Source organism: Cnephaeus nilssonii (genome assembly GCF_951640355.1).
Source record: "Cnephaeus nilssonii genome assembly, chromosome: 4".
Taxonomy (NCBI): domain Eukaryota; kingdom Metazoa; phylum Chordata; class Mammalia; order Chiroptera; family Vespertilionidae; genus Cnephaeus; species Cnephaeus nilssonii.
Genome location: NC_137075.1, coordinates 52,988,653 through 53,007,802, shown reverse-complemented (window position 1 = coordinate 53,007,802; position 19,150 = coordinate 52,988,653). Strand labels below are relative to the sequence as shown.

Below are 19,150 nucleotides of genomic sequence, written 5' to 3'. Positions count from 1 at the left end.
GCTCACATTATCTGATATTAAGCTAGTGAGGAGCCCCATCATCTGATATTAAGCTAGTGAGGAGCCCTTCAAGTTGGTCCTCTGAGTCCTTTTTACACAACCTCATGAGTCTTGGTAGTTGACTTTCTTTCTGGCACAGCTAGATGTTCCAGGTTCATCTTGTCACTGTCCTTTACAAGAATGGAGTCATTGCTCCAAACTGTTTCTTTTAATGGGGAATGGACTTTAGAGACCACAGTCTGGGCCCAGGCACTGCCCATTCCCCCTGAGTTGTCATGGATTTTTATTTTTTAAGGAAAGTGTTTGTTGTCCTGTGTATAGATCTCATTTCTTTTCTTTTTCTTTTTTTTTTTCTCTAGATCTCATTTCTATATATGAAGAGTACAATTTACATTTATGAAGAATAGGGAAAATTATACCCCTAAATAATGTCTTTCCATAAAAAATACATAAAATTTCTAAAAAGTCTCTTCTGTATCACTATCAGGACCCCTCCCCCCATGCCTTTTAAAAAAATGCTCTTTTCATATAGGAAATATAAGATAAATGCTTTTTTTAAAGTTAAAGGTAAATTCTTAATATATATTTTTTAATTTAAATTCTTTATTGTTTAAAGTATTACATATGTCTCCTTTCCCCCCCCCCATTGACCTCTCCCCACCTGTCTCCACCACACCCTCAGCACATGCCCTCCCCCCCTACTGTCTGTGTCCATTGGTTATGCTCATATGCATGCATACAAGTCGTTTGGTGATCTCTTACTCCACCCTCCACCCCTGCCTTCCCTCTGAGGTTGGACGGTATGTTCGATGCTTCTTTGTCTCTGGATCTATTTTTGTTCATCAGTTTATGTTGTTTATTATATTCCACAAATGAATGAGATCATGTGATATTTATCTTTTTCTTACTGGCTTATTTCACTTAGCATAATGCTCTCCAGGTCCATCCATGCTGTTGCAAATAGTAAGAGTTCCTTATTTTTTTACAGCAGCATAGTTTTCCATTGTGTAGATGTACTACAATTTTGTAATCTACTCATCAGCTGATGGGCACTTACGCTGTTCCCAAATCTTAGGTATTGTAAATTGTGCTGCTATGAACATAGGGGTGCATATATTCTTTCTGATTGGTGTTTCTGATTTCTTGGAATATATTCCTAAAAGTGGGATTACTGGGTCAAATGGGAGTTCCATTTTTAGTTTTTTGAGGAAACGCCATACTGTTTTCCACAGTGGCTGCACCAGTTTGCATTCCCACCAGCAGTGCATGAGGGTTCCTTTTTCTCTGCATCCTCGCCAGCACTTGTTTGTTGATTTGTTGATGATAGCCATTCTGACCAGTGTGAGATGGTACCTCATTGTTGTTTTGATTTGCATCTCTTGGATGATTAGTGACTTTGAGCATGTTTTCATATGTCTCTTGGCTTTCTGTATGTCCTCTTTAGAAAAGTGTCTATTTAGGTCCTTTGCCCATTTTTTGATTGGATTTTTTATCTTCCTTTTGTTAAGTTGTATGAGTTTTTATAAATTTTGGATATTAAACCCTTATTGGATAAAACATTGGCAAAAATGTTCTCCCATGCAGTGGCCTCTCTTGTTGTTTTGTTGAGGTTTTTTTTTTTTTTTTTTTTTTTTTTTTCTGTGCCTGGCTTTTTATTTTGATGTAGTCCCATTTGTTTATTTTCTCCTTAGTTCCCATTGTCCTAGGAGCTGTATCGGTAAAGATATTGCTACAATATATATCTTATATTTTGCTGCCTATGGATTCTTCTAAGATTTCTATGGTTTCCTGTCGTAACATTTAAGTCCTTTATCCATTTTGAGTTTATTTTTGTGTATGGTGTAAGTTGGTGGTCTAGTTTCATTTTTTTGCATGTATCTGCCCAATTTTCCCAATACCAGATAAATGCTTATTTTCATTTTTTTTTTAATTGCCAATTTTTCAAATAAGGAGTTAGTGCCGCAGATAATTTGAGGGGTGTCCAGTGAGACTGGCTTTGGCTCTTGAACTCTCCCTCCCTCTCTTCCTGCCTTTCTCTTCCTTTCTCTCCTCCTTCCATTTCTTCTTATTCTTTTCCTGTGTGCCCTCTCTTTCTCTTTAGGTATTTTTATGAATTAATGTTTTTTAAAAAGTATATAGTCAATTTTTAAAAATAAATGGTATTCATTTTTATTGTCTAATGCTCATATTGTCCCATCTTTGACTAGTAGATGTCCCTTTGTGTTGGCTTTTGTGTACTGTTGAAGTAGTCTCATTAGTCTTTGTTAGCTATCTAACTTTTGGTACAAAAATTATACCCCTAAATAATTATAATTCCTTCTCCCTCCAAACTTCTATGTTTATAAGAGATGTTTTAAAAAAGTGTCTTTTCTTTTTACCCTGTAGAGACATATTAACTTAAATATCTTTTTCCTTTGAACAATAGGGTACCGCCCACCACCCTTTTCAGAAAAGTTCTTTCTAGTGGTCATTGAAAAGGACAGCAATAATTACTCTATTCTCCATATGTGGCACCTTCATCTTAAATCTGTACAGCCATGTTTAGGTAAGTAGTTATATTATAATTTTTATGTAGAGATGATATGAAATTTTATTTTATTGAACATGCTTTAGATTACTTAATTCTTTAAAATGGAAATCGAATGAACTGTAAATTGAGTTGGTGAATCGAAGTATATATGTGCCAGACTTTTCATTTCATCATAAATCATTAATGAAACCAGTGATCTAAAAACATTATGGATACATTAGACATTTAAAAAAAACCCAAAAGCTTGACTGACTTATTTTTCCCATCAATACTTAATGTTTATTATGACTATGTCTCTATAAGCCAGTTTTCTATAGAATTAATGTTGTACTTTTCTGTTGATTAATACATAATGCCTTCTGATACAGTGTACATTAGCTTAGAATCACTAAGAGAAGTAGATTTGCTATTTAGAAAAATATGGTGGAGCATCTGAACCGTAGCTCATAAGTAGCACTGTTTTGGTAGCACACTAGGAGATGCACCATTGATAAAAAATTATTTCAGCCATGCTTTTGCTATGTACATTTATAGTAATTTTTTAGCAAAATAGAAAATCTATAGTATGAAGCAGAGGAATTGAGCAGAGATCTTTCTTTTTAAAATAAACTTACTTTCTGAGAGAGAATTTTTAAAATGAAGAACTGTAAGATAGCCATATCAAACTGAATCTCCTTTAAACTACTTAACTCAAATATTTGAGTTATTAAAAGATTTTATTCTTCCTTATCCTATCTAATAAAAGAAAAACATGCAAATTGACTGTACCTCTGCTACTCCCACAAGCCACGCCCACCAGCCAATCAGGAGTGAGTATGCAAATTAACCCAACAAATATGGTGGCGGCCACGGAGCTGGAGCAAGCAGGAGGCTTGGGTTGCCTCCAGCGATGGAGGAAGCCAAGCTTCCCGCCCGCCCTGGCCGGCCCTGGCCTCTGCTCAAGGCTACAAAGTTTCAATTATAGAAGATAAATAAATCCCAGATACCAGGGCCTCTGCTTGGGTCGCTGGGGGGCGTGGCCAGCCTGCAAACCACCACAGGCCCCTCGCCCAGGCTACCCCATGCCCCAAGGGAACCCCCACCCTGATCTGGGATACCCTTCAGGGCAAACCAGCCATCCCCCACCCGTGCACCAGGCCTCTATCCTATCTAATAATCCTATCTAATAAAATAGCAATATGCAAATTGACCATCACTCCAACACACAAGATGGCTGCCCCCATGTGGACACAAGATGGCCACCACAAGATGGCCAGCAGGGAGGGCAGTTGGGGGCAATTAAGCCCGCAGGGGAGGGCAGTTAGAGGTGACCAGGCCGGCAGAGGAGGGAAGTTGGGGGCGACCGGGCCTGCAGGGAAGGGAAGTTGGGGGGGACCCAGGCCTGCAGGGGAGAGCAGTTGTGGGGGGAACCAGGCCTGCAGGGGAGGACAGTTAGGGGTGACCAGGCCTGCAGGGGAGGGCAGTTAGGGGCAATCAGGATGGCAGGGGAGCAGTTAGGCATCAATCAGGCTGGCAGGGGAGTGGTTAGGGGGTGATCAGGCTGGCAGGCAGAAGCGGTTAGGGGCAATCAGGAAGGCAGGCAGGTGAGCAATTGGGAGCCAGCAGTCCTGGATTGTGAGAGGGATGTCCGACTGCCTGTTTAGGTCGGTAGGGTTGGGCCTAAACAGGCAGTCGGACATCCCTCGAGGGGTCCCAGATTGGAGAGAGTGCAGGCTGGGCTGAGGGACACACACCCCCGTGCACGAATTTTGTGCACCGGGCCTCTAGTAATTATATAATTAACTGATTTTATACACATTAAATTTTTATTACAGTGAACTAGTTGTAAATATACATGTGTGTGTGTACATATATATTTTTTTTCTTTCTTTTTGTAATCTAGATTATCACATAATTATGTAAGTAGCAGTTCTAACTGGGCCATGAACTGGCATTAGAAAAGCCAAATGATTTGATAGAATCTTTTACCTGTGGCTAGTAAAGTCTAATCTTCTTGAGCTAGCAGGAATCCAAAATTTATTTCAAAGCCTTTGGAGTTTTAATACTTGGCATTACATGTTCTTAAGAGTAGAGGAATCTAAAACCACCTCATCAGGAAGAGAAGTCTTAACTCACTAGAGAATATAGTATTTTATAGAGTTGGGCACAGAGCCAGGAGTGATTCTAAAGAAATTAATAGAGGTGGTAACAGATCCCTGTGGTAGGACAGGAATCACGTGATACCTTCTGTTCTCATTGCTTATAAGCGAAGTGTCCCACTGCTGTTCTGCAAAGGCCAGGTCTCATGTAGAGTTGCTTGTTTACCCTGTTTGTGACAATAGTATGTGATCACAAACAGTAAGATTGCAGTAGAGTCTAATAAATGATATGTTCTTTTCCACTCTGACAGAAAGCACTTGTCTTTCAGTTCTAATATTTGCATCTGCTTTAGCGTAGTGTATATTGCCATTCACAGCTATTACTTGAGTTTATCAGTGTGTTGAAAATCCTGGCAGAGTTTGAAATGGTAGGCTTACATTTAGATGTGGAAGGAACATGTTGAGTAACTTCTAGGTGTCAGGTACTGAGATAGGTGCATTGTACATGATATAGGTACTATCCCACTTTACCAATGGAATAATATTAAATAACTTGACTAAGTCCCACATGTCACAAAAACTGTTTTCAAATCAGGTTTCTGGCTCTAAAGCCTTTGAATCTTATTTTCTTTCTTAGCATGATATATATGAAAACTGCCCATTTTATAGGAAGGGAAGTGGGCAGTTTCCCTTTTTTGCAGATGAGAAAATAGCCAGAGGCGGTGGAGTGTGTTACCTAAGGAAACACATCTAGTTATTGATGGAGCTGCTGGATAACTGGATAAGTTTGTAGTCTTATTCCATTTTACAAAAATTGTTTTCATATTTCTTCTTGAGTGGTCTGCCATTATAAAATAGAATGACATATTTGACTTCCACCAACAGGGATTGATTATCTCTTGGTGTTCTGGTGCTTCTTTAGATGTACAAAGCAATAAGACATCATCCTTGCCCTTGATGAATTCAAAGTCTAATGGTGGGGGGATGTAGACATATAACGAAATAAACATAATGCAAAATACCCCTAACATGTAGCAGAGCACAGGTAACTGAGTCTGCTTAGAGATTTACACTTCACTCCAATGTGAAAGATTGAAACTCTTTAGAAGAAGATCAAGGTCAGTGTGCCTTACAAAGCCAGTCAACTTATACTATCTTAATTTGATTGGAACTTTTATTTTATTGTATTTGTTCTTGAAATCATTATTTTGTTTCAGCATGTAATATTTAAGAGGTTGGTATTTTAGTATCTTCTTTGCCACAGCTAATTATATGACCTTAGGAAAATCATTAAGTTCTCCAAGTTTAAATTTCTTTATCTATTAAGTGAGGCGGAACCTTATTATTTCTCAAAGTTTGATTCATGACTCATATGTTTCAGCAATACCTAGGTTTATTAATGCAGATTTCTGGGATCTACCCCAAAATAACTGTATCAGTGCCTCTATGGTTAGGCCCAGGAAACTTGATGTTAACAAGTTCTTCAAGCTTTTTGTATGTTTTAAAGGTTGAGAACATTGGACTAGATAGCTTTTACATGTTGTGATTCTTTCCTGACAGTCTCCCTGTGATGGAGATGCTAAGCAAAAGTAAAAGGGTAAAAAAAAAGTTTGTTTGCTTGTTTCTAAATTATCAAGGTAACTGAGCAAAGTCTGAAAAATACTCTTGTTTAAGTACTTTTAAGAAACCATGTTTCTTAAATAACAAAATTTATTCAACTCCATTTGTATAGTGATGATAGTAATATAGTTCACAATTTTGTAATTTATTTAAAGCTAAAGCTTCAGAAGGTGTTTCATCGGAGAGTCTACTTTCAGTCCCTGGACAGAAGAATGTAGACTCTTCTCCAGAAGCCTCACCCAGTATGAGCCCCATGCCACATTCTTCATCAATTGCCAATCTTCAAACTGCCAGTAAACTTATTCTGAGTTCTAGACTGGTATACAGCCAACCTCTTGATCTCCCAGAAGGAGTTGAAGTAATAAGAGCAACCCCTTCAGCAGGTAAGGTAACTTTAAGACCAGGCAGTTGTAGCTCAGAGAGATCTTCAATGGCTAAAAATGCCTGAACTCTTCTGAAATGTGCTATGTTGACATTGAAATAAAGATTTATTTTCTAGTAATGGTATATCTGTTTAAAAACATTCTTTATAAGTAATAATCTGTGATAAATGTAATCAGCTTGACAGAAAATGGTATAAATATTTTAAAGTGAGGTTTCTTGCCTGCCCTATGATTTCCTGTAAATAGGAATATTGTGACAGCAAAATTGTAAAGAACAAATATATTCATTTGCACACCATTAAATCTTATTTTTTAAAATTAAGATTTTTTTATCCACATCATGCTAATCATGTCTCACTTTTATTAAGTACATTGAACTAGAGTTGGCAGATATTGGTGGCGAAAAAAAGTAGGCTATACAACTATAGTTTGGCTAGCCTAGAATGATACTGACTTTAACAAGGTGGATAAGATAGCTTGGAGGGCAGGATTGGAAGACAAATTTAAAATGATCTGCCACATGTGGAATTGTAATGGAAGAGTTCCTAGAATAGTATTTTTGGGGAACTGAAATTAGAGGCTCAAGACTACTCAATTACTGGTGAACGATTTTGAGAATGAGGGTTCTCTTATTCATCCCTAAGCTAGGATTGAATTCAGAGTTGGAAAGATCACATTAAGAGTTTACTCTGGGCTTTTGTGGCAAGTGCAGATCTAGACCAATTTTTTAATCTTTAAAAATATTTGATAAATTTGGGATATATTTAAGTTTGTTGGCATTGATAATAAATTATATTTTTCTGGAGCTTTATAAAATACTTTCAGATATGTTATTTGACAGTAAAACTCCGAAAGAAGTAGTAACACGATTCCTATTATTTAGATGGAACAGGCTCAGATGTTTAAGTAGTTTTTCCACTGTTACAAAGGTATCAGTGGACTGGAACTTGAATATAGGTCTTCTGACCCCAATTTTAATTGCTATTACACCTACCTATACTATTATATCTACACTATTGTATCGCTACTAGAGGCCTAGTGCATGGATTCATGCATGGGTGGGGTCCCTCAGGCTGGCCTGCGCCCTCTTGCAATCCGGGACCCCTTGTGGGGATGTCGGACTGCCAGTTTCGGCCTGATCCCTGCGGGCTGGCCAAAACTGGCAGTCTGATATCCTTCCCCTCCCTCCCCCCAGGGATGTAGCAGTGCCGAAGTAGCAGGTGGCCGGGAGGAGCCCCAGCCGGGGCTGGCCCTGCTGTGCCTGCTGCTTCCACCACTCCACTCGGTAGCCCTACCGCAGAGGCAGGAGAGGCTCCCACCACCGCAGTGGCGCTCACCAGCCATGAGCCCGGTTTCTGGCTAGGCTGTGCTCCCACAGTGGGAGCTCACTGACCACCAGGGGGCAGCTCCTGCTTTGAGCACCTGCCCCCTGGTGGTCAGTGCAAGTCATAGCGACCAGTCGTTCCGGTCATTCGGTCTTAACGGTTGCTTAGGCTTTTATATATATAGATTACATTTCAACTGTAGGATGATAGATGGGCAGTGTTAGACTTTGGCAGCCAGAAATAAATATGAGGGTCTGGTTTAGTGTTAAGAGAACATGAATTAAATCTGGTAAAAAGAGTGAGATTTAGTGGTCTGTTTAGCTGTCTGAAAACATTTTGATGGTAGGAACAGGTCTAGGGTCTAGATAATTTCTGGGCAGGTTAGGGACATTTGAAGGGCAAATTATAAAGATTACTTAAGCACCTATGATGAAAGTGAAAAAAGATAAGAGAATGAAAGTCCAGTGAGGCAGGTTGCGGCAAAAGCATATAAAATTACAGCAGATAACAGATTTATTTATTAAAGATTGAACTGAATTTTTAATAAAATATTTGCCTCCTTTAAGCTTAATGACCTAAAAACAAATTAAGTGATTATTATTGCATATTTTGATTTTACCAATGAGTTGTTCAATACTTTAATAGATACCTTTGGCCAATGAACATTTAGTGTCAGACTCTAGTTATGGGGTGGGGAACTGCAGAGTTATTTTCAAGAAGTCATAGAGACTTTGGATTGATCACATTCCAGAATTTGATTATGAGCATATTATTTTGTTGTTCTATTATTATGACTATATACTTTTTCTTTTTTAAGGCCATCTGAGTTCTTCGTCAATTTATCCAGTGTGCCTTGCACCTTACTTAGTGGTTACAGCTTGTTCTGACAACCAAGTACGCTTCTGGAAATGTAGTATGGAAACCAATGTACAATGTAAAAGTGATGAGAAGGAAACCTACCACTGGAGGAGATGGCCCTTGATGAATGATGAAGGAGAAGATAATAGCAGTACAGTGAGCATTGTGGGAAGACCAGTTGCTGTTAGTTGTTCATACACAGGTCGCCTTGCAGTGGCTTACAAACAACCTATCCAACACAATGGTTTTGTTTCCAAAGAATTTTCCATGCATGTTTGCATATTTGAATGTGAATCTACGGGAGGATCAGAATGGGTTTTAGAACAAACAATTCATCTTGATGACTTGGTCAAGGTTGGGAGTGTAATTGATTCAAGAATCAGTGTTGACAGTAATCTGTTTGTATACAGCAAATCAGACGCCCTTCTGAACAAGGATAGATATCTTATTCCGAATATCAAGCATTTAGTACATTTGGATTGGGTATCAAAAGAAGATGGCTCCCACATTCTCACTGTGGGGGTTGGTGCTAATATCTTCATGTATGGGCGGCTTTCAGGAATTGTGACTGAACAAACCAACTGTAAGGATGGAGTAGCTGTCATTACTTTACCACTAGGTGGTAGTATCAAGCAAGGAGTTAGGTCAAGATGGGTTCTTCTTAGATCTATAGACTTAGTGTCTTCTGTTGATGGTACACCTTCACTGCCTGTGTCTCTCTCTTGGGTAAGAGATGGAATATTGGTAGTAGGGATGGATTGTGAAATGCAGGTATATGCACAGTGGAAGCATGCTGTCAAATTCGGAGACACTGAAGCTGATAGTCCTGATGCAGAAGAGACCGCAATACAAGATCATTCTGCCTTAAAATCTAACATGTTGTCAAGAAAAAGTATTGCTGAAGGAGCTGCTGTTACTGATGATGTTTTTTGTTCACCAACTGTAGTGCAAGATGGTGGCCTATTTGAAGCTGCACATGTACTCTCCCCTACTCTCCCACAATATCATCCAACTCAACTATTAGAATTGATGGATTTAGGGAAAGTTCGCAGGGCTAAAGCTATTCTCTCTCATTTAGTAAAATGTATTGCAGGTGAAGTTGCAATAGTTAGAGATGCTGATGCTGGAGAAGGAACTAAGCGACATTTTTCTCGAACCATTAGTGTAAGTGGCAGTACAGCAAAGGATACGGTCACCATAGGAAAAGATGGTACTCGAGATTATACTGAGATCGATTCTATTCCTCCACTACCATTATATGCACTGCTTGCTGCAGATCAAGATACAACCTACAGAATTTCAGAAGAAAGTACAAAAATACCACAGAGCTATGAAGATCATACCAAAAGTCATCCAGAGGATCAGTATTCACAGCTGTTCCAAATACAGGATCTAATAATAGATGATATTGATTTAGAGCCAGAAAAGAGAGAAAACAAATCAAAAGTAATAAATCTTTCTCAATATGGACCAGCTTATTTTGGCCAAGAACATGCTAGGGTACTTTCAAGTCATCTTATGCACTCAAGTCTGCCAGGTCTTACCCGTTTAGAGCAGATGTTCCTTGTAGCTTTGGCTGATACAGTGGCTACCACCAGTACTGAGCTTGATGAAAACAGAGATAAGAGTTACTCAGGTAAATATTCTTACTAAAAATTTATAAAGTTATCATTAATAGAACTATTTGTGTTATCTAAGTAGTGACTCACATATTAAATTGTAGTCTTTCTTTTAACCTTGCAGGGAAAAGACCTCTTTAATAGACAGTTACTGTTACATAACATGATTAGTTGTGAAAGAAGACAATTGGGATAGGCCATGACTTATGGTTATGACTTCATGGATTCATGATATCTATGTGCATTCCTACATGAGTTTGACACTGAAACCTTTGTGTGATTTTGGATATAGTCTTTGGCCTTTTCAGATTGATTTCTATGATTTGTTTGTTTATTTATTTACCTATTTTTTAGTCATAATAATTATTTGTTAATTTTACTATTGAGCTATGAGGCTTATAGGCACTGGCTCAACTTGTTCATTTTACCATTTCTAGGTATAAATAATTTTTACAGTTACCTACTTTTCTCCACAAAGTTTTTTCATAAGGAGGTTTTTACATATTTTAATATAATGTGTGTCTTGCTTAATTCATTCTGTAACCAGAAGAGTTTTGGCTGCCTCTTGAAACTAGATTCCATTCTCTTTTATGCAGATAGTTGAAGGTAATGGTTTTGATTGTAAATGATAGCATTAGCAAAGCACACCAAAAATGGTCGATCATTTATTCAATAAATATTGTGGAGGAGTGCACAATTTCTATGTGCCAGGCATTTTATGTACTTTAGCATATTTATTTATCATAATAATCTTCTAATATGTAGCTATTACTATATTTAATTTTATAGATGAAGACACTGATCCTTAGGGAAATTAAATGACTTATCTAAGATCCCACAGGTAGTAAGTGACAGAACTGGGGTTCGTATGTGTTTCGTTGCCTTCGAGTCTGTGCTCTTAACTATTTCACAAGATTTCTAAATTTGAGGAAAAAAGACTGTCCCTCAAAGCCATCGGATTATATATATTTGTAGAGGTTTATACCTTTATAATATATCCCAAAGTTTTCCACTATGTAGATTAAAATAACTAGAGACCTTTGACGGTTTTGCCTTGTGACCTATTTTCTGACCATGCTAATTTAGAAAATCCTAATCATTATGAATTTGTGTACAACAGAGCAACATTATTCCCATAATAGCCTTAAGCCTTTAATATATATATGAATTTTTACTCTGGGACATTAAGAAAGTAGGCATGCCACAATCCAAGAAAAGTAGTTTAAACTTCCTGATTCAAAACTATATCATTGGCAATATAAAATGGCTCATCCTGGTCACAGTGAACTTAAGGTAGAGAAGGCAGGAATTAATGTCTCCATTTCACAGGTGGGAAACTGAAGCTCAGAGATTAAATAAGTTGCACATCTCAGTAAATGGATTATAAGTAAATGAATTCTTCCATTTGTTCAGATGAGACAACTTAGAGGCATTCTTGACTTTGCTTTCTCTCACACCCTATATCCATTCCACTGGCAAATGCTCTCAGTTCCTCTGCTCAGCACACACCAGTGGCTGCCTACCTCACTTTAGAATAAAAGCCAGATCCTTACAGTGGTCTACAAGGCTCTCTGTGATCTGTGCTTACTTCGGCTCTCCTACATTGGCCTCCTTGCTGTCCCACAGACACACTAAGCACATTGCTGTCTCACGGTCTTTGCACATATTGTTTCCTTTGAGTAGAATCCTCTTCTTTCAGATTTATGTGTGTTTTCATTCCCTTACCTCCTCAGATTTCTGCTGAAATGTCATCTTACTGGTGTTCTTTCCTGGTCAGACTATATAAAATAGAATTAACTCCACTATTCCCATTTTCTCAGTCCTGCTTTATTTCTCTCCCTAGCATTAATTTCTGCTAGACACGTTATTTGTTTATTATTTCTGTCTCCTAAAATATAAGCCCCATGAGAATCAGCACTTTGCCTTATTCAGTGCCAAATCTCTAGTACCTAAACCATTTTTTGCATGTAGTAGATGCTTAATTTGTTGAGTAAATAAATGAATGGATGAATGAATATAGCTAATAGGAAGTAGAGCGGGAACTTGAACTTCGACAATTCAAAACATTTTCTTTTCTTTTAGAAAATGTTATTTGATTCAACACTCTGAAGTACTTCCTAAGTAGCAGTCACTGTGCTGTTAATACTTCCGCATTGCATTTTTCCAATTGTCGTTATTGTTTTGATTAAACTTACTACACTTGCATACCTTTGTTCAACTTTTAACAAAAGTAAATTTCTGGAATTAAGGTTATGGTTCAACTTTGACTTTGTAACAATATCCTGGGGAATCAAAACAAATTTTTTTTAAAGATTTAAAAATTGATTTTTAGAGAGAGAAAAAGAGAGAAACATCGATGTGAAAGTGAAACAAGGATCGGCTGCCTCCTGCAAGCCCCCCTATTGGGGATAGATCTTGCAACCGAGGCATGTGGTCTGATGGGGAATCAAACCAGCAACCTTTCTGTGCACAGGACAATGCCCAACCAACTGAGCCATACCAGCCAGGGCTGTAAAGATATTTTTTATAAAGATATCAAAGTATTCATGAAGGGATACACTCAAAATTATCTTATATATTTTGTGTGAATTATCACTAACTAAATTTATTGTTTATTTTCTAACTTTTGATTGGTTTGTGACCTGTTGCATTCCTTTTTTTTCTTAAATATATTTTCTGTTTACTTTATAGGAAGAGACACATTAGATGAGTGTGGTTTGAGATACCTATTAGCTATGCGCTTGCACACATGCCTTTTGACATCACTGCCTCCTTTATACCGAGGACAGCTTCTTCATCAAGGTATTTAACTACTTGTTTGAACCTTTGCACAACTTTTATTCAGTATAGAAGTGGTTGGTGTATTCATACTTCTGTATAAGCATCAGGTAAATCATATGCAAACCTAGACTTAATATCTTCCTGTCACATAGTATCCACTTACCATTTTTCTGTGTATCTTTCATCTCTATTCCATGATTTTTGTTCACATATTTCAGTTTCTTAGACTTTACTCAATAAAGGGTGTAGTAGCTTAGCAGTAAACCTGACATTGTAACCCAATGTGGTTCTGAATTTCTTTGACACCTGTTGTATTTTCTTTAAAAATTCTGGAAATTTTGCCCTACATGTGTTATTATGTATGTTTATTTTAATATAAGCATTATGTTCTAAGTCAGTGGTCGGCAAACGCATTAGTCAACAGAGCCAAATATCAACAGTACAACGATTGAAATTTGAGAGCCAAATTTTTTAAACTTAAACTATATAGGTAGGTACATTGTTATTAACTTAATTAGGGTACTCCTAAGCTGGCCTTTGCTAAAAATTCAAGGGGCCAAAGAGCCACATGTGGCTCCCGAGCCGCAGTGTGCCGACCACTGTTCTAAGTTATTTACTCACAAGTAAAACTGATATTTCAGGAATATTTCCATATAGTAATCCAGCATACCTCCAGCATACTGCCCCACATGCTACTAGGAGACCCAGGATTTATATCATTTTTCTTATAGATTAAAAAATTGAGACTAGAGTTCAAAGTGACCTGCCCAAAATATAGGGATATTCATTAATGGAATTGGAATTAATGATTATTTACTCATGTTAGTTTTCTAGTGGTGGAATTACTGAATCACAGGGCTTAAAAATTCTTAATTCTTGTTAAGTATTGCCATAGTCTAAAAGACTGCTAATTTACCTTCCTGAAAGCAATGTTTGATGATGCCAAACATAACCCAGTGCCAATACTTGATTATTATTTTAAACAATCTGCCTTTCAGATAGGTTTTGAAAAATGTCTTGATGTTCTTTTAAGTTTTAGTTTAAAATGGTAATCAAATGGTACTGACTCACTTAATGGCAATTGTGTGCATTGGCTAGGGAGATTTAAAATACCTTAAATTTCTAAAACTTAGTCAAATTCCATTTTTCCTTTAATACAGTTAAAACTGGAGATGAGAAGGGACTGGTGTTGTAGGTGATGGTCCTGGGAACAGTTTTCAGGGAAAAAGAGAAATGGCCAGTATTTCAGTAAAAAAGTTAAGAGGAACAGAGATAAATTGCAAGGAATAGCCTGCCATTGCTAGGCAAATAAAAATGAGTGCCAGTGTCCTGGCCAGGTAGCTCAATCGGTTAGAGTGTTGTCCTCATATGCCAAAGTTGCAGGTTTGACCTCCTGGTCAGGGCACATATAAGAGATAACCAATTAAAAAAAACCCCACAAAACTGCCTGTTGGTGCCTCTGTTCTTTCTTTTTAATACCTTTTTTCACCTCTAATAGTTAGGTTTCCAAATACATTCACTGCTTTTAATCTTGCTCTCTGAGTTTAATTCCCTCAACATGCCTCTGCATTTTCAAAAATTTCATTACTCAAATTTCATTTAAGGGTATAGAATATAACGTGTATTCTTTTATATTAGACATTTTATATCAGTAAAGTATGCTTTTGCATTGCTATCTAATAGCAATTTCTAAAGCAAAGTGTCAGTTATTTGATGTAGTAATTATCTCTTAAATCAGATGAAGATTTAAATGGTGAGAAAATTAATCTGCCTTTTAGGTTCTGAAAAATTGCAAATTGATGTTATTTAATTTTGTCCATTTCCCCCTCCCCCCCAAAAAAAATTTATAGTGGCAGTCAAGGCTTACTGCATTGATTTTGTGATATAATTTCAAAACAGTTGTATATAAATACTAGCAATGGAAATTTTAAAAGACAAGATTATTATTCAAAACTAGAGGCCCTGTGCACGAAGATTCGTGCAAGAATGCGCCTTCCTTCCCCTGGCTGTCGGCACCACCTTTGCTCTAGCCTGAGTCGCCTTTTTGCTCTGGCTTGGAGCCGCCTTTTCGCCTTCCTATGCTGCCCAGAGGCCCGGAGCGGCTGGGGTCATAGTGACGACACAAGTATCCCACCCCGCCCCCAGCTGCTTGGTGCCTACGTATGCAAATTAACCTGCCATCTTTGTTGGGTTAATTTGCATACTCATTCCTGATGGGGGTCGCAAAGGTACGATCAATTTGCATCTTACTCTTTTATTAGTGTAGATAGTCATATTAACCCTTTGCACTTGCTTGCTTTTTTCTCGATTCCTGCTACAGATGCTAACCGTGTCGAGTCACACTCGACATCCTAGTGCAAAAGGTTAAGCCCTAGCCAGTTTGGCACTGTGGATAGAGCATCGGCCTGCAGGCTGAAGGGTCCCAGGTTCGATTCTGGCCAAGGGTACATGCCTGGGTTGTGGGCTCGATCCCCAGTAGGGGGCATGCGGAAGGCAGCTGATCAATGATTCTCAGCATTGATGTTTTCATCTCTCTCTCTCTCTCTCTCTCTCTCTCTCTCTCTCTCCCTCTCCCTCTCTCCCTTCCTCTCTGAAATCAATAAGAAATATATATTAAAAAAAGATAGATAAAATGGTCATATTAGTTTTTTCCTTTTATACTTTCTAAAGGAATTATTTTAAAGCAGTAATTATTAGAAAAGCTTTAAGCTACATGTAAGATTTCTATAGTACATAGTTGTTAATGAAAAAACTTATATGTAGTAATTTTGATGGCCTTATAGCATTGAGAGGCCTGTGTTGTAATGTGACTATCATTGACCCTGGATATTTCTGTTTACAAAATGGGTTCACATAGATGGCTACTTTGGCCCATCTGGCGTCTTTCCTAGGCTTCTCAGGGTTCTTCCCAGCATTCTCACTACCTGTTAACCAAGTAGGGTCCACTCTCCTCATGTTTCCTCTTTACCTGCTCTAAGTGGAGTAGTAAAGTGTTATTAGTAGTTAAACTATTGATAAACTCATTTGTACTTCCAAGTCTGATGGTGTCACTAAACCCATTTTGTTACCTAGATCCCTGTCAGCCTTTTACCAGGGCAAAAAAAGAATTTGCCATATCCCATCAATATTAGATAGCTTTAAACCACTTTCAACTAAAGTGCTAAACACAGAGGAATGTACCTCCTGACTTTTAGTCCCTGGAATTCGCATGAAATTTAGAGCTTCCTTTAAAGTGATATTTAGCTCTTTGGCTAGAGGGATGAATGGGGCAGTTTACAGTATTCAGTACTAAAGGATATGGTCTGCAAGCAAGAGGAACTGGGAAACACCAACCCAAGCACATGGGCCAAGATGCTTTGACTCCACCAAAGCTTTCACTCTTGATAAGTTTGGTATGTGTACATATGAATGGCTTGATATTCAGATATCTTTCTTTCCAATAAGTTTTAGTGTCTCTATTTTTTTTGGGGGGGGATTTTTTTTCTTTATTGATTAAGGTATTACATATGTGTCCTTATCTCCCCATTGACCCCCACCCCACCCCACTCATGCCCTAACCCACTTGGTGTCTGTGTCCATTGGTTAGGCTTATATGCATGCATACATGTCCTTTGGTTGATCTCTCTCCCTTACCCCCACCCTCCCCTACCTTCCCTCTGCTGATGAACAAAAACAAATCCAGAGATAGTGTCTCTATTTTTGTAGGGGAACAAAAGCAAGTATGTTTGGGAAAAAGGTAGAGATTATTGGTTGTTGTTTTTTTTATCCTGTTACTGATCTTATATATAGAAACTTATAGTATAAAAATCCTGAATGATGAAAGACTTCCTTTCTTCCCTTTATTCTTTTCAGAATGAATGAACACATGGCTATATGAAAAGTTGTTTTGTTCTTTTTTTGATATAGTCCTGAAGGTTATTATTTATATTTCTAATTTAGGTGTGTCTACTTGCCATTTTGCCTGGGCTTTTCATTCGGAAGCTGAGGAAGAACTGATTAATATGATTCCTGCAATTCAGAGAGGAGACCCTCAGTGGTCTGAGTTAAGAGCAATGGGAATTGGTTGGTGGGTCAGGAATATTAACACTCTCCGAAGATGCATTGAAAAGGTAACTTTACTTTAGTGGATTTTGAACTTTAAAAATGTATTTTCTTGAAGGATAAAAGATATTATCTTCAAGAAAAACCTGTAGTGGGGAATTAGTTTGTATATCTTGAGATCTTGAAATTTCTTAAAGAACACTTTTTGGAGATTCCAAAACTTGATTTTTATAAAATGTCATGCAATATGTCAGTTGTCTTTTTCCATATATACTGAGTTTATAATACTATGGAATAGCAATATTTTCTGCTATCTGTTAAGGTGTGTTCTAATTTAAGAAACTAAAAAATCTAAATTTAGAAAGTAAAGTTCTTGTCAGTTATATACATTACATAGAAAAACCATTCTTTTTTTGTAAAGGATTCTGCATGGCTTGTATAATAAACAGCAAACTTCCTGTTCACACTTAAAATAACATTCAATAAAAAGTTTTTATTTGTGTACACTTGAATGACATATCTATGGCAGCAAATGAAACATGCTGTACATTTTTTAAGACAGGTTTTTGGAACCAGTTTTCTGGTAGATTCCCTTTAGGTAAAAAATTGTTAAAAATTTTGTTAGTGGAAGCTGCAAGTTCTTTCAGTGTTGCAGAAATTAACTGTTACTGAGCATCTACTGTTTGCCAGGTTTGGTGCTAGTTGCTTTTCATAAATTATTTCATCATCTCATCAGCCCCAGCCCCATTTTTCACCCGATGGAACTAAGATTCAGAGAAGCTAGGTAATCAGCCAAACTCCCCATCAATTATAAGTGTCAGAAGTGCCCTTTCTACTCTGTCAGGGTTAGGAAAGTGTAATTCTTATTCATTGTTTACTTTCAGGAGTCCATCAAAATTCCATAAGTACAGTTAATGATACTACATTTGTGAAATATGAATGTATTTCTCCCAAGAGGAATTTATTTTCTACAATAGTAGTTCTCAAATTTTAGTGCCCAAGAATCACCTGACAAGCTTATTTAAATTACATATCCCCCAACACCCCAGTTCCACTCCCATTTCATTTGGTAGGTCTGTGGCCTCTTCCTCTTAATTAGTGTCCTGTGATTCTGGTGTTCATGGTTTTCAGATCACAGTTTGAAGTGTGAGTATAAAAGTGTCATTTTCCTGCTACATGTAAGGCAGCCAATAAGATATCCGCATTTCTCCTCTCAAAATAGACACAAATGTCAGAAGGAATTTTTCTCACACCAACCAAGAAATCTAGTTTCTGGTATATAGGAAAAGTTAATTGTTATATAAATAACACAGTAAGTATCTGCATGAAATTTCTTATGTCCCAAAGAAAAAGAAGACATATTTTGTCTGAAATGTTTCAGATATTGCCTACAAAAAAACCTCTAATTTCCTGTCAGTGATGTGTTGTGTTATAATTAAACTAGAGGCCCAGTGCATGAATTCATGCACCAGTAGGGTCTCTGGCGGCTGCCGGCTGCGGCCTCCCTCTCTACCCCTGGCCACCCACCTGCCACCGGCCAGGGCCTCCCTTCCTTCCCCCAGCCGGCCCCGCCCCCTGGTTGAACTCCCAGAAGAACTCCCAGTTGAGGAGACAATTTGCATACTACATTTTTATTATATAGTATATTTCTTTCTATCTATCTATCTCCACAAGTAATATATTGCTTAAAATTAAATCAGAAAGGATATGTACATTGTTTTGCCTTGAGATGTGTATTATAAATCCTTAACTGAAGATGAATAAAAATTCTTCTAAAAAATTAAACATTGGAATACTAAGTTAAGTGATTGAAGGCTGAGAAAATACTAAAAAAGGGGAAGAGAAATAAAAGAGTATTGAGAGTAAAGCATTTTTGTGGTGCAGTTTTAGTGTCTTTCCCCTTTCCCATGCTTCA

General features: G+C 37.6%; 1 protein-coding gene across 2 annotated transcripts in view; it reads left to right on the top strand.

The window, feature by feature from the left end:
- DMXL2 (Dmx like 2) overlaps positions 1-19,150 on the top strand; it is a 168,333-nt gene that overhangs the window by 107,236 nt on the left and 41,947 nt on the right. For both annotated transcript variants that reach the window (XM_079767911.1, XM_079767912.1), the window contains exons 16-20: positions 2,426-2,545; positions 6,384-6,611; positions 8,754-10,430; positions 13,105-13,215; positions 17,134-17,303. In XM_079767911.1, the coding sequence (XP_079624037.1) occupies positions 2,426-2,545; positions 6,384-6,611; positions 8,754-10,430; positions 13,105-13,215; positions 17,134-17,303 (2,306 nt within the window). The remainder of the gene's footprint in view (positions 1-2,425; positions 2,546-6,383; positions 6,612-8,753; positions 10,431-13,104; positions 13,216-17,133; positions 17,304-19,150) is intronic.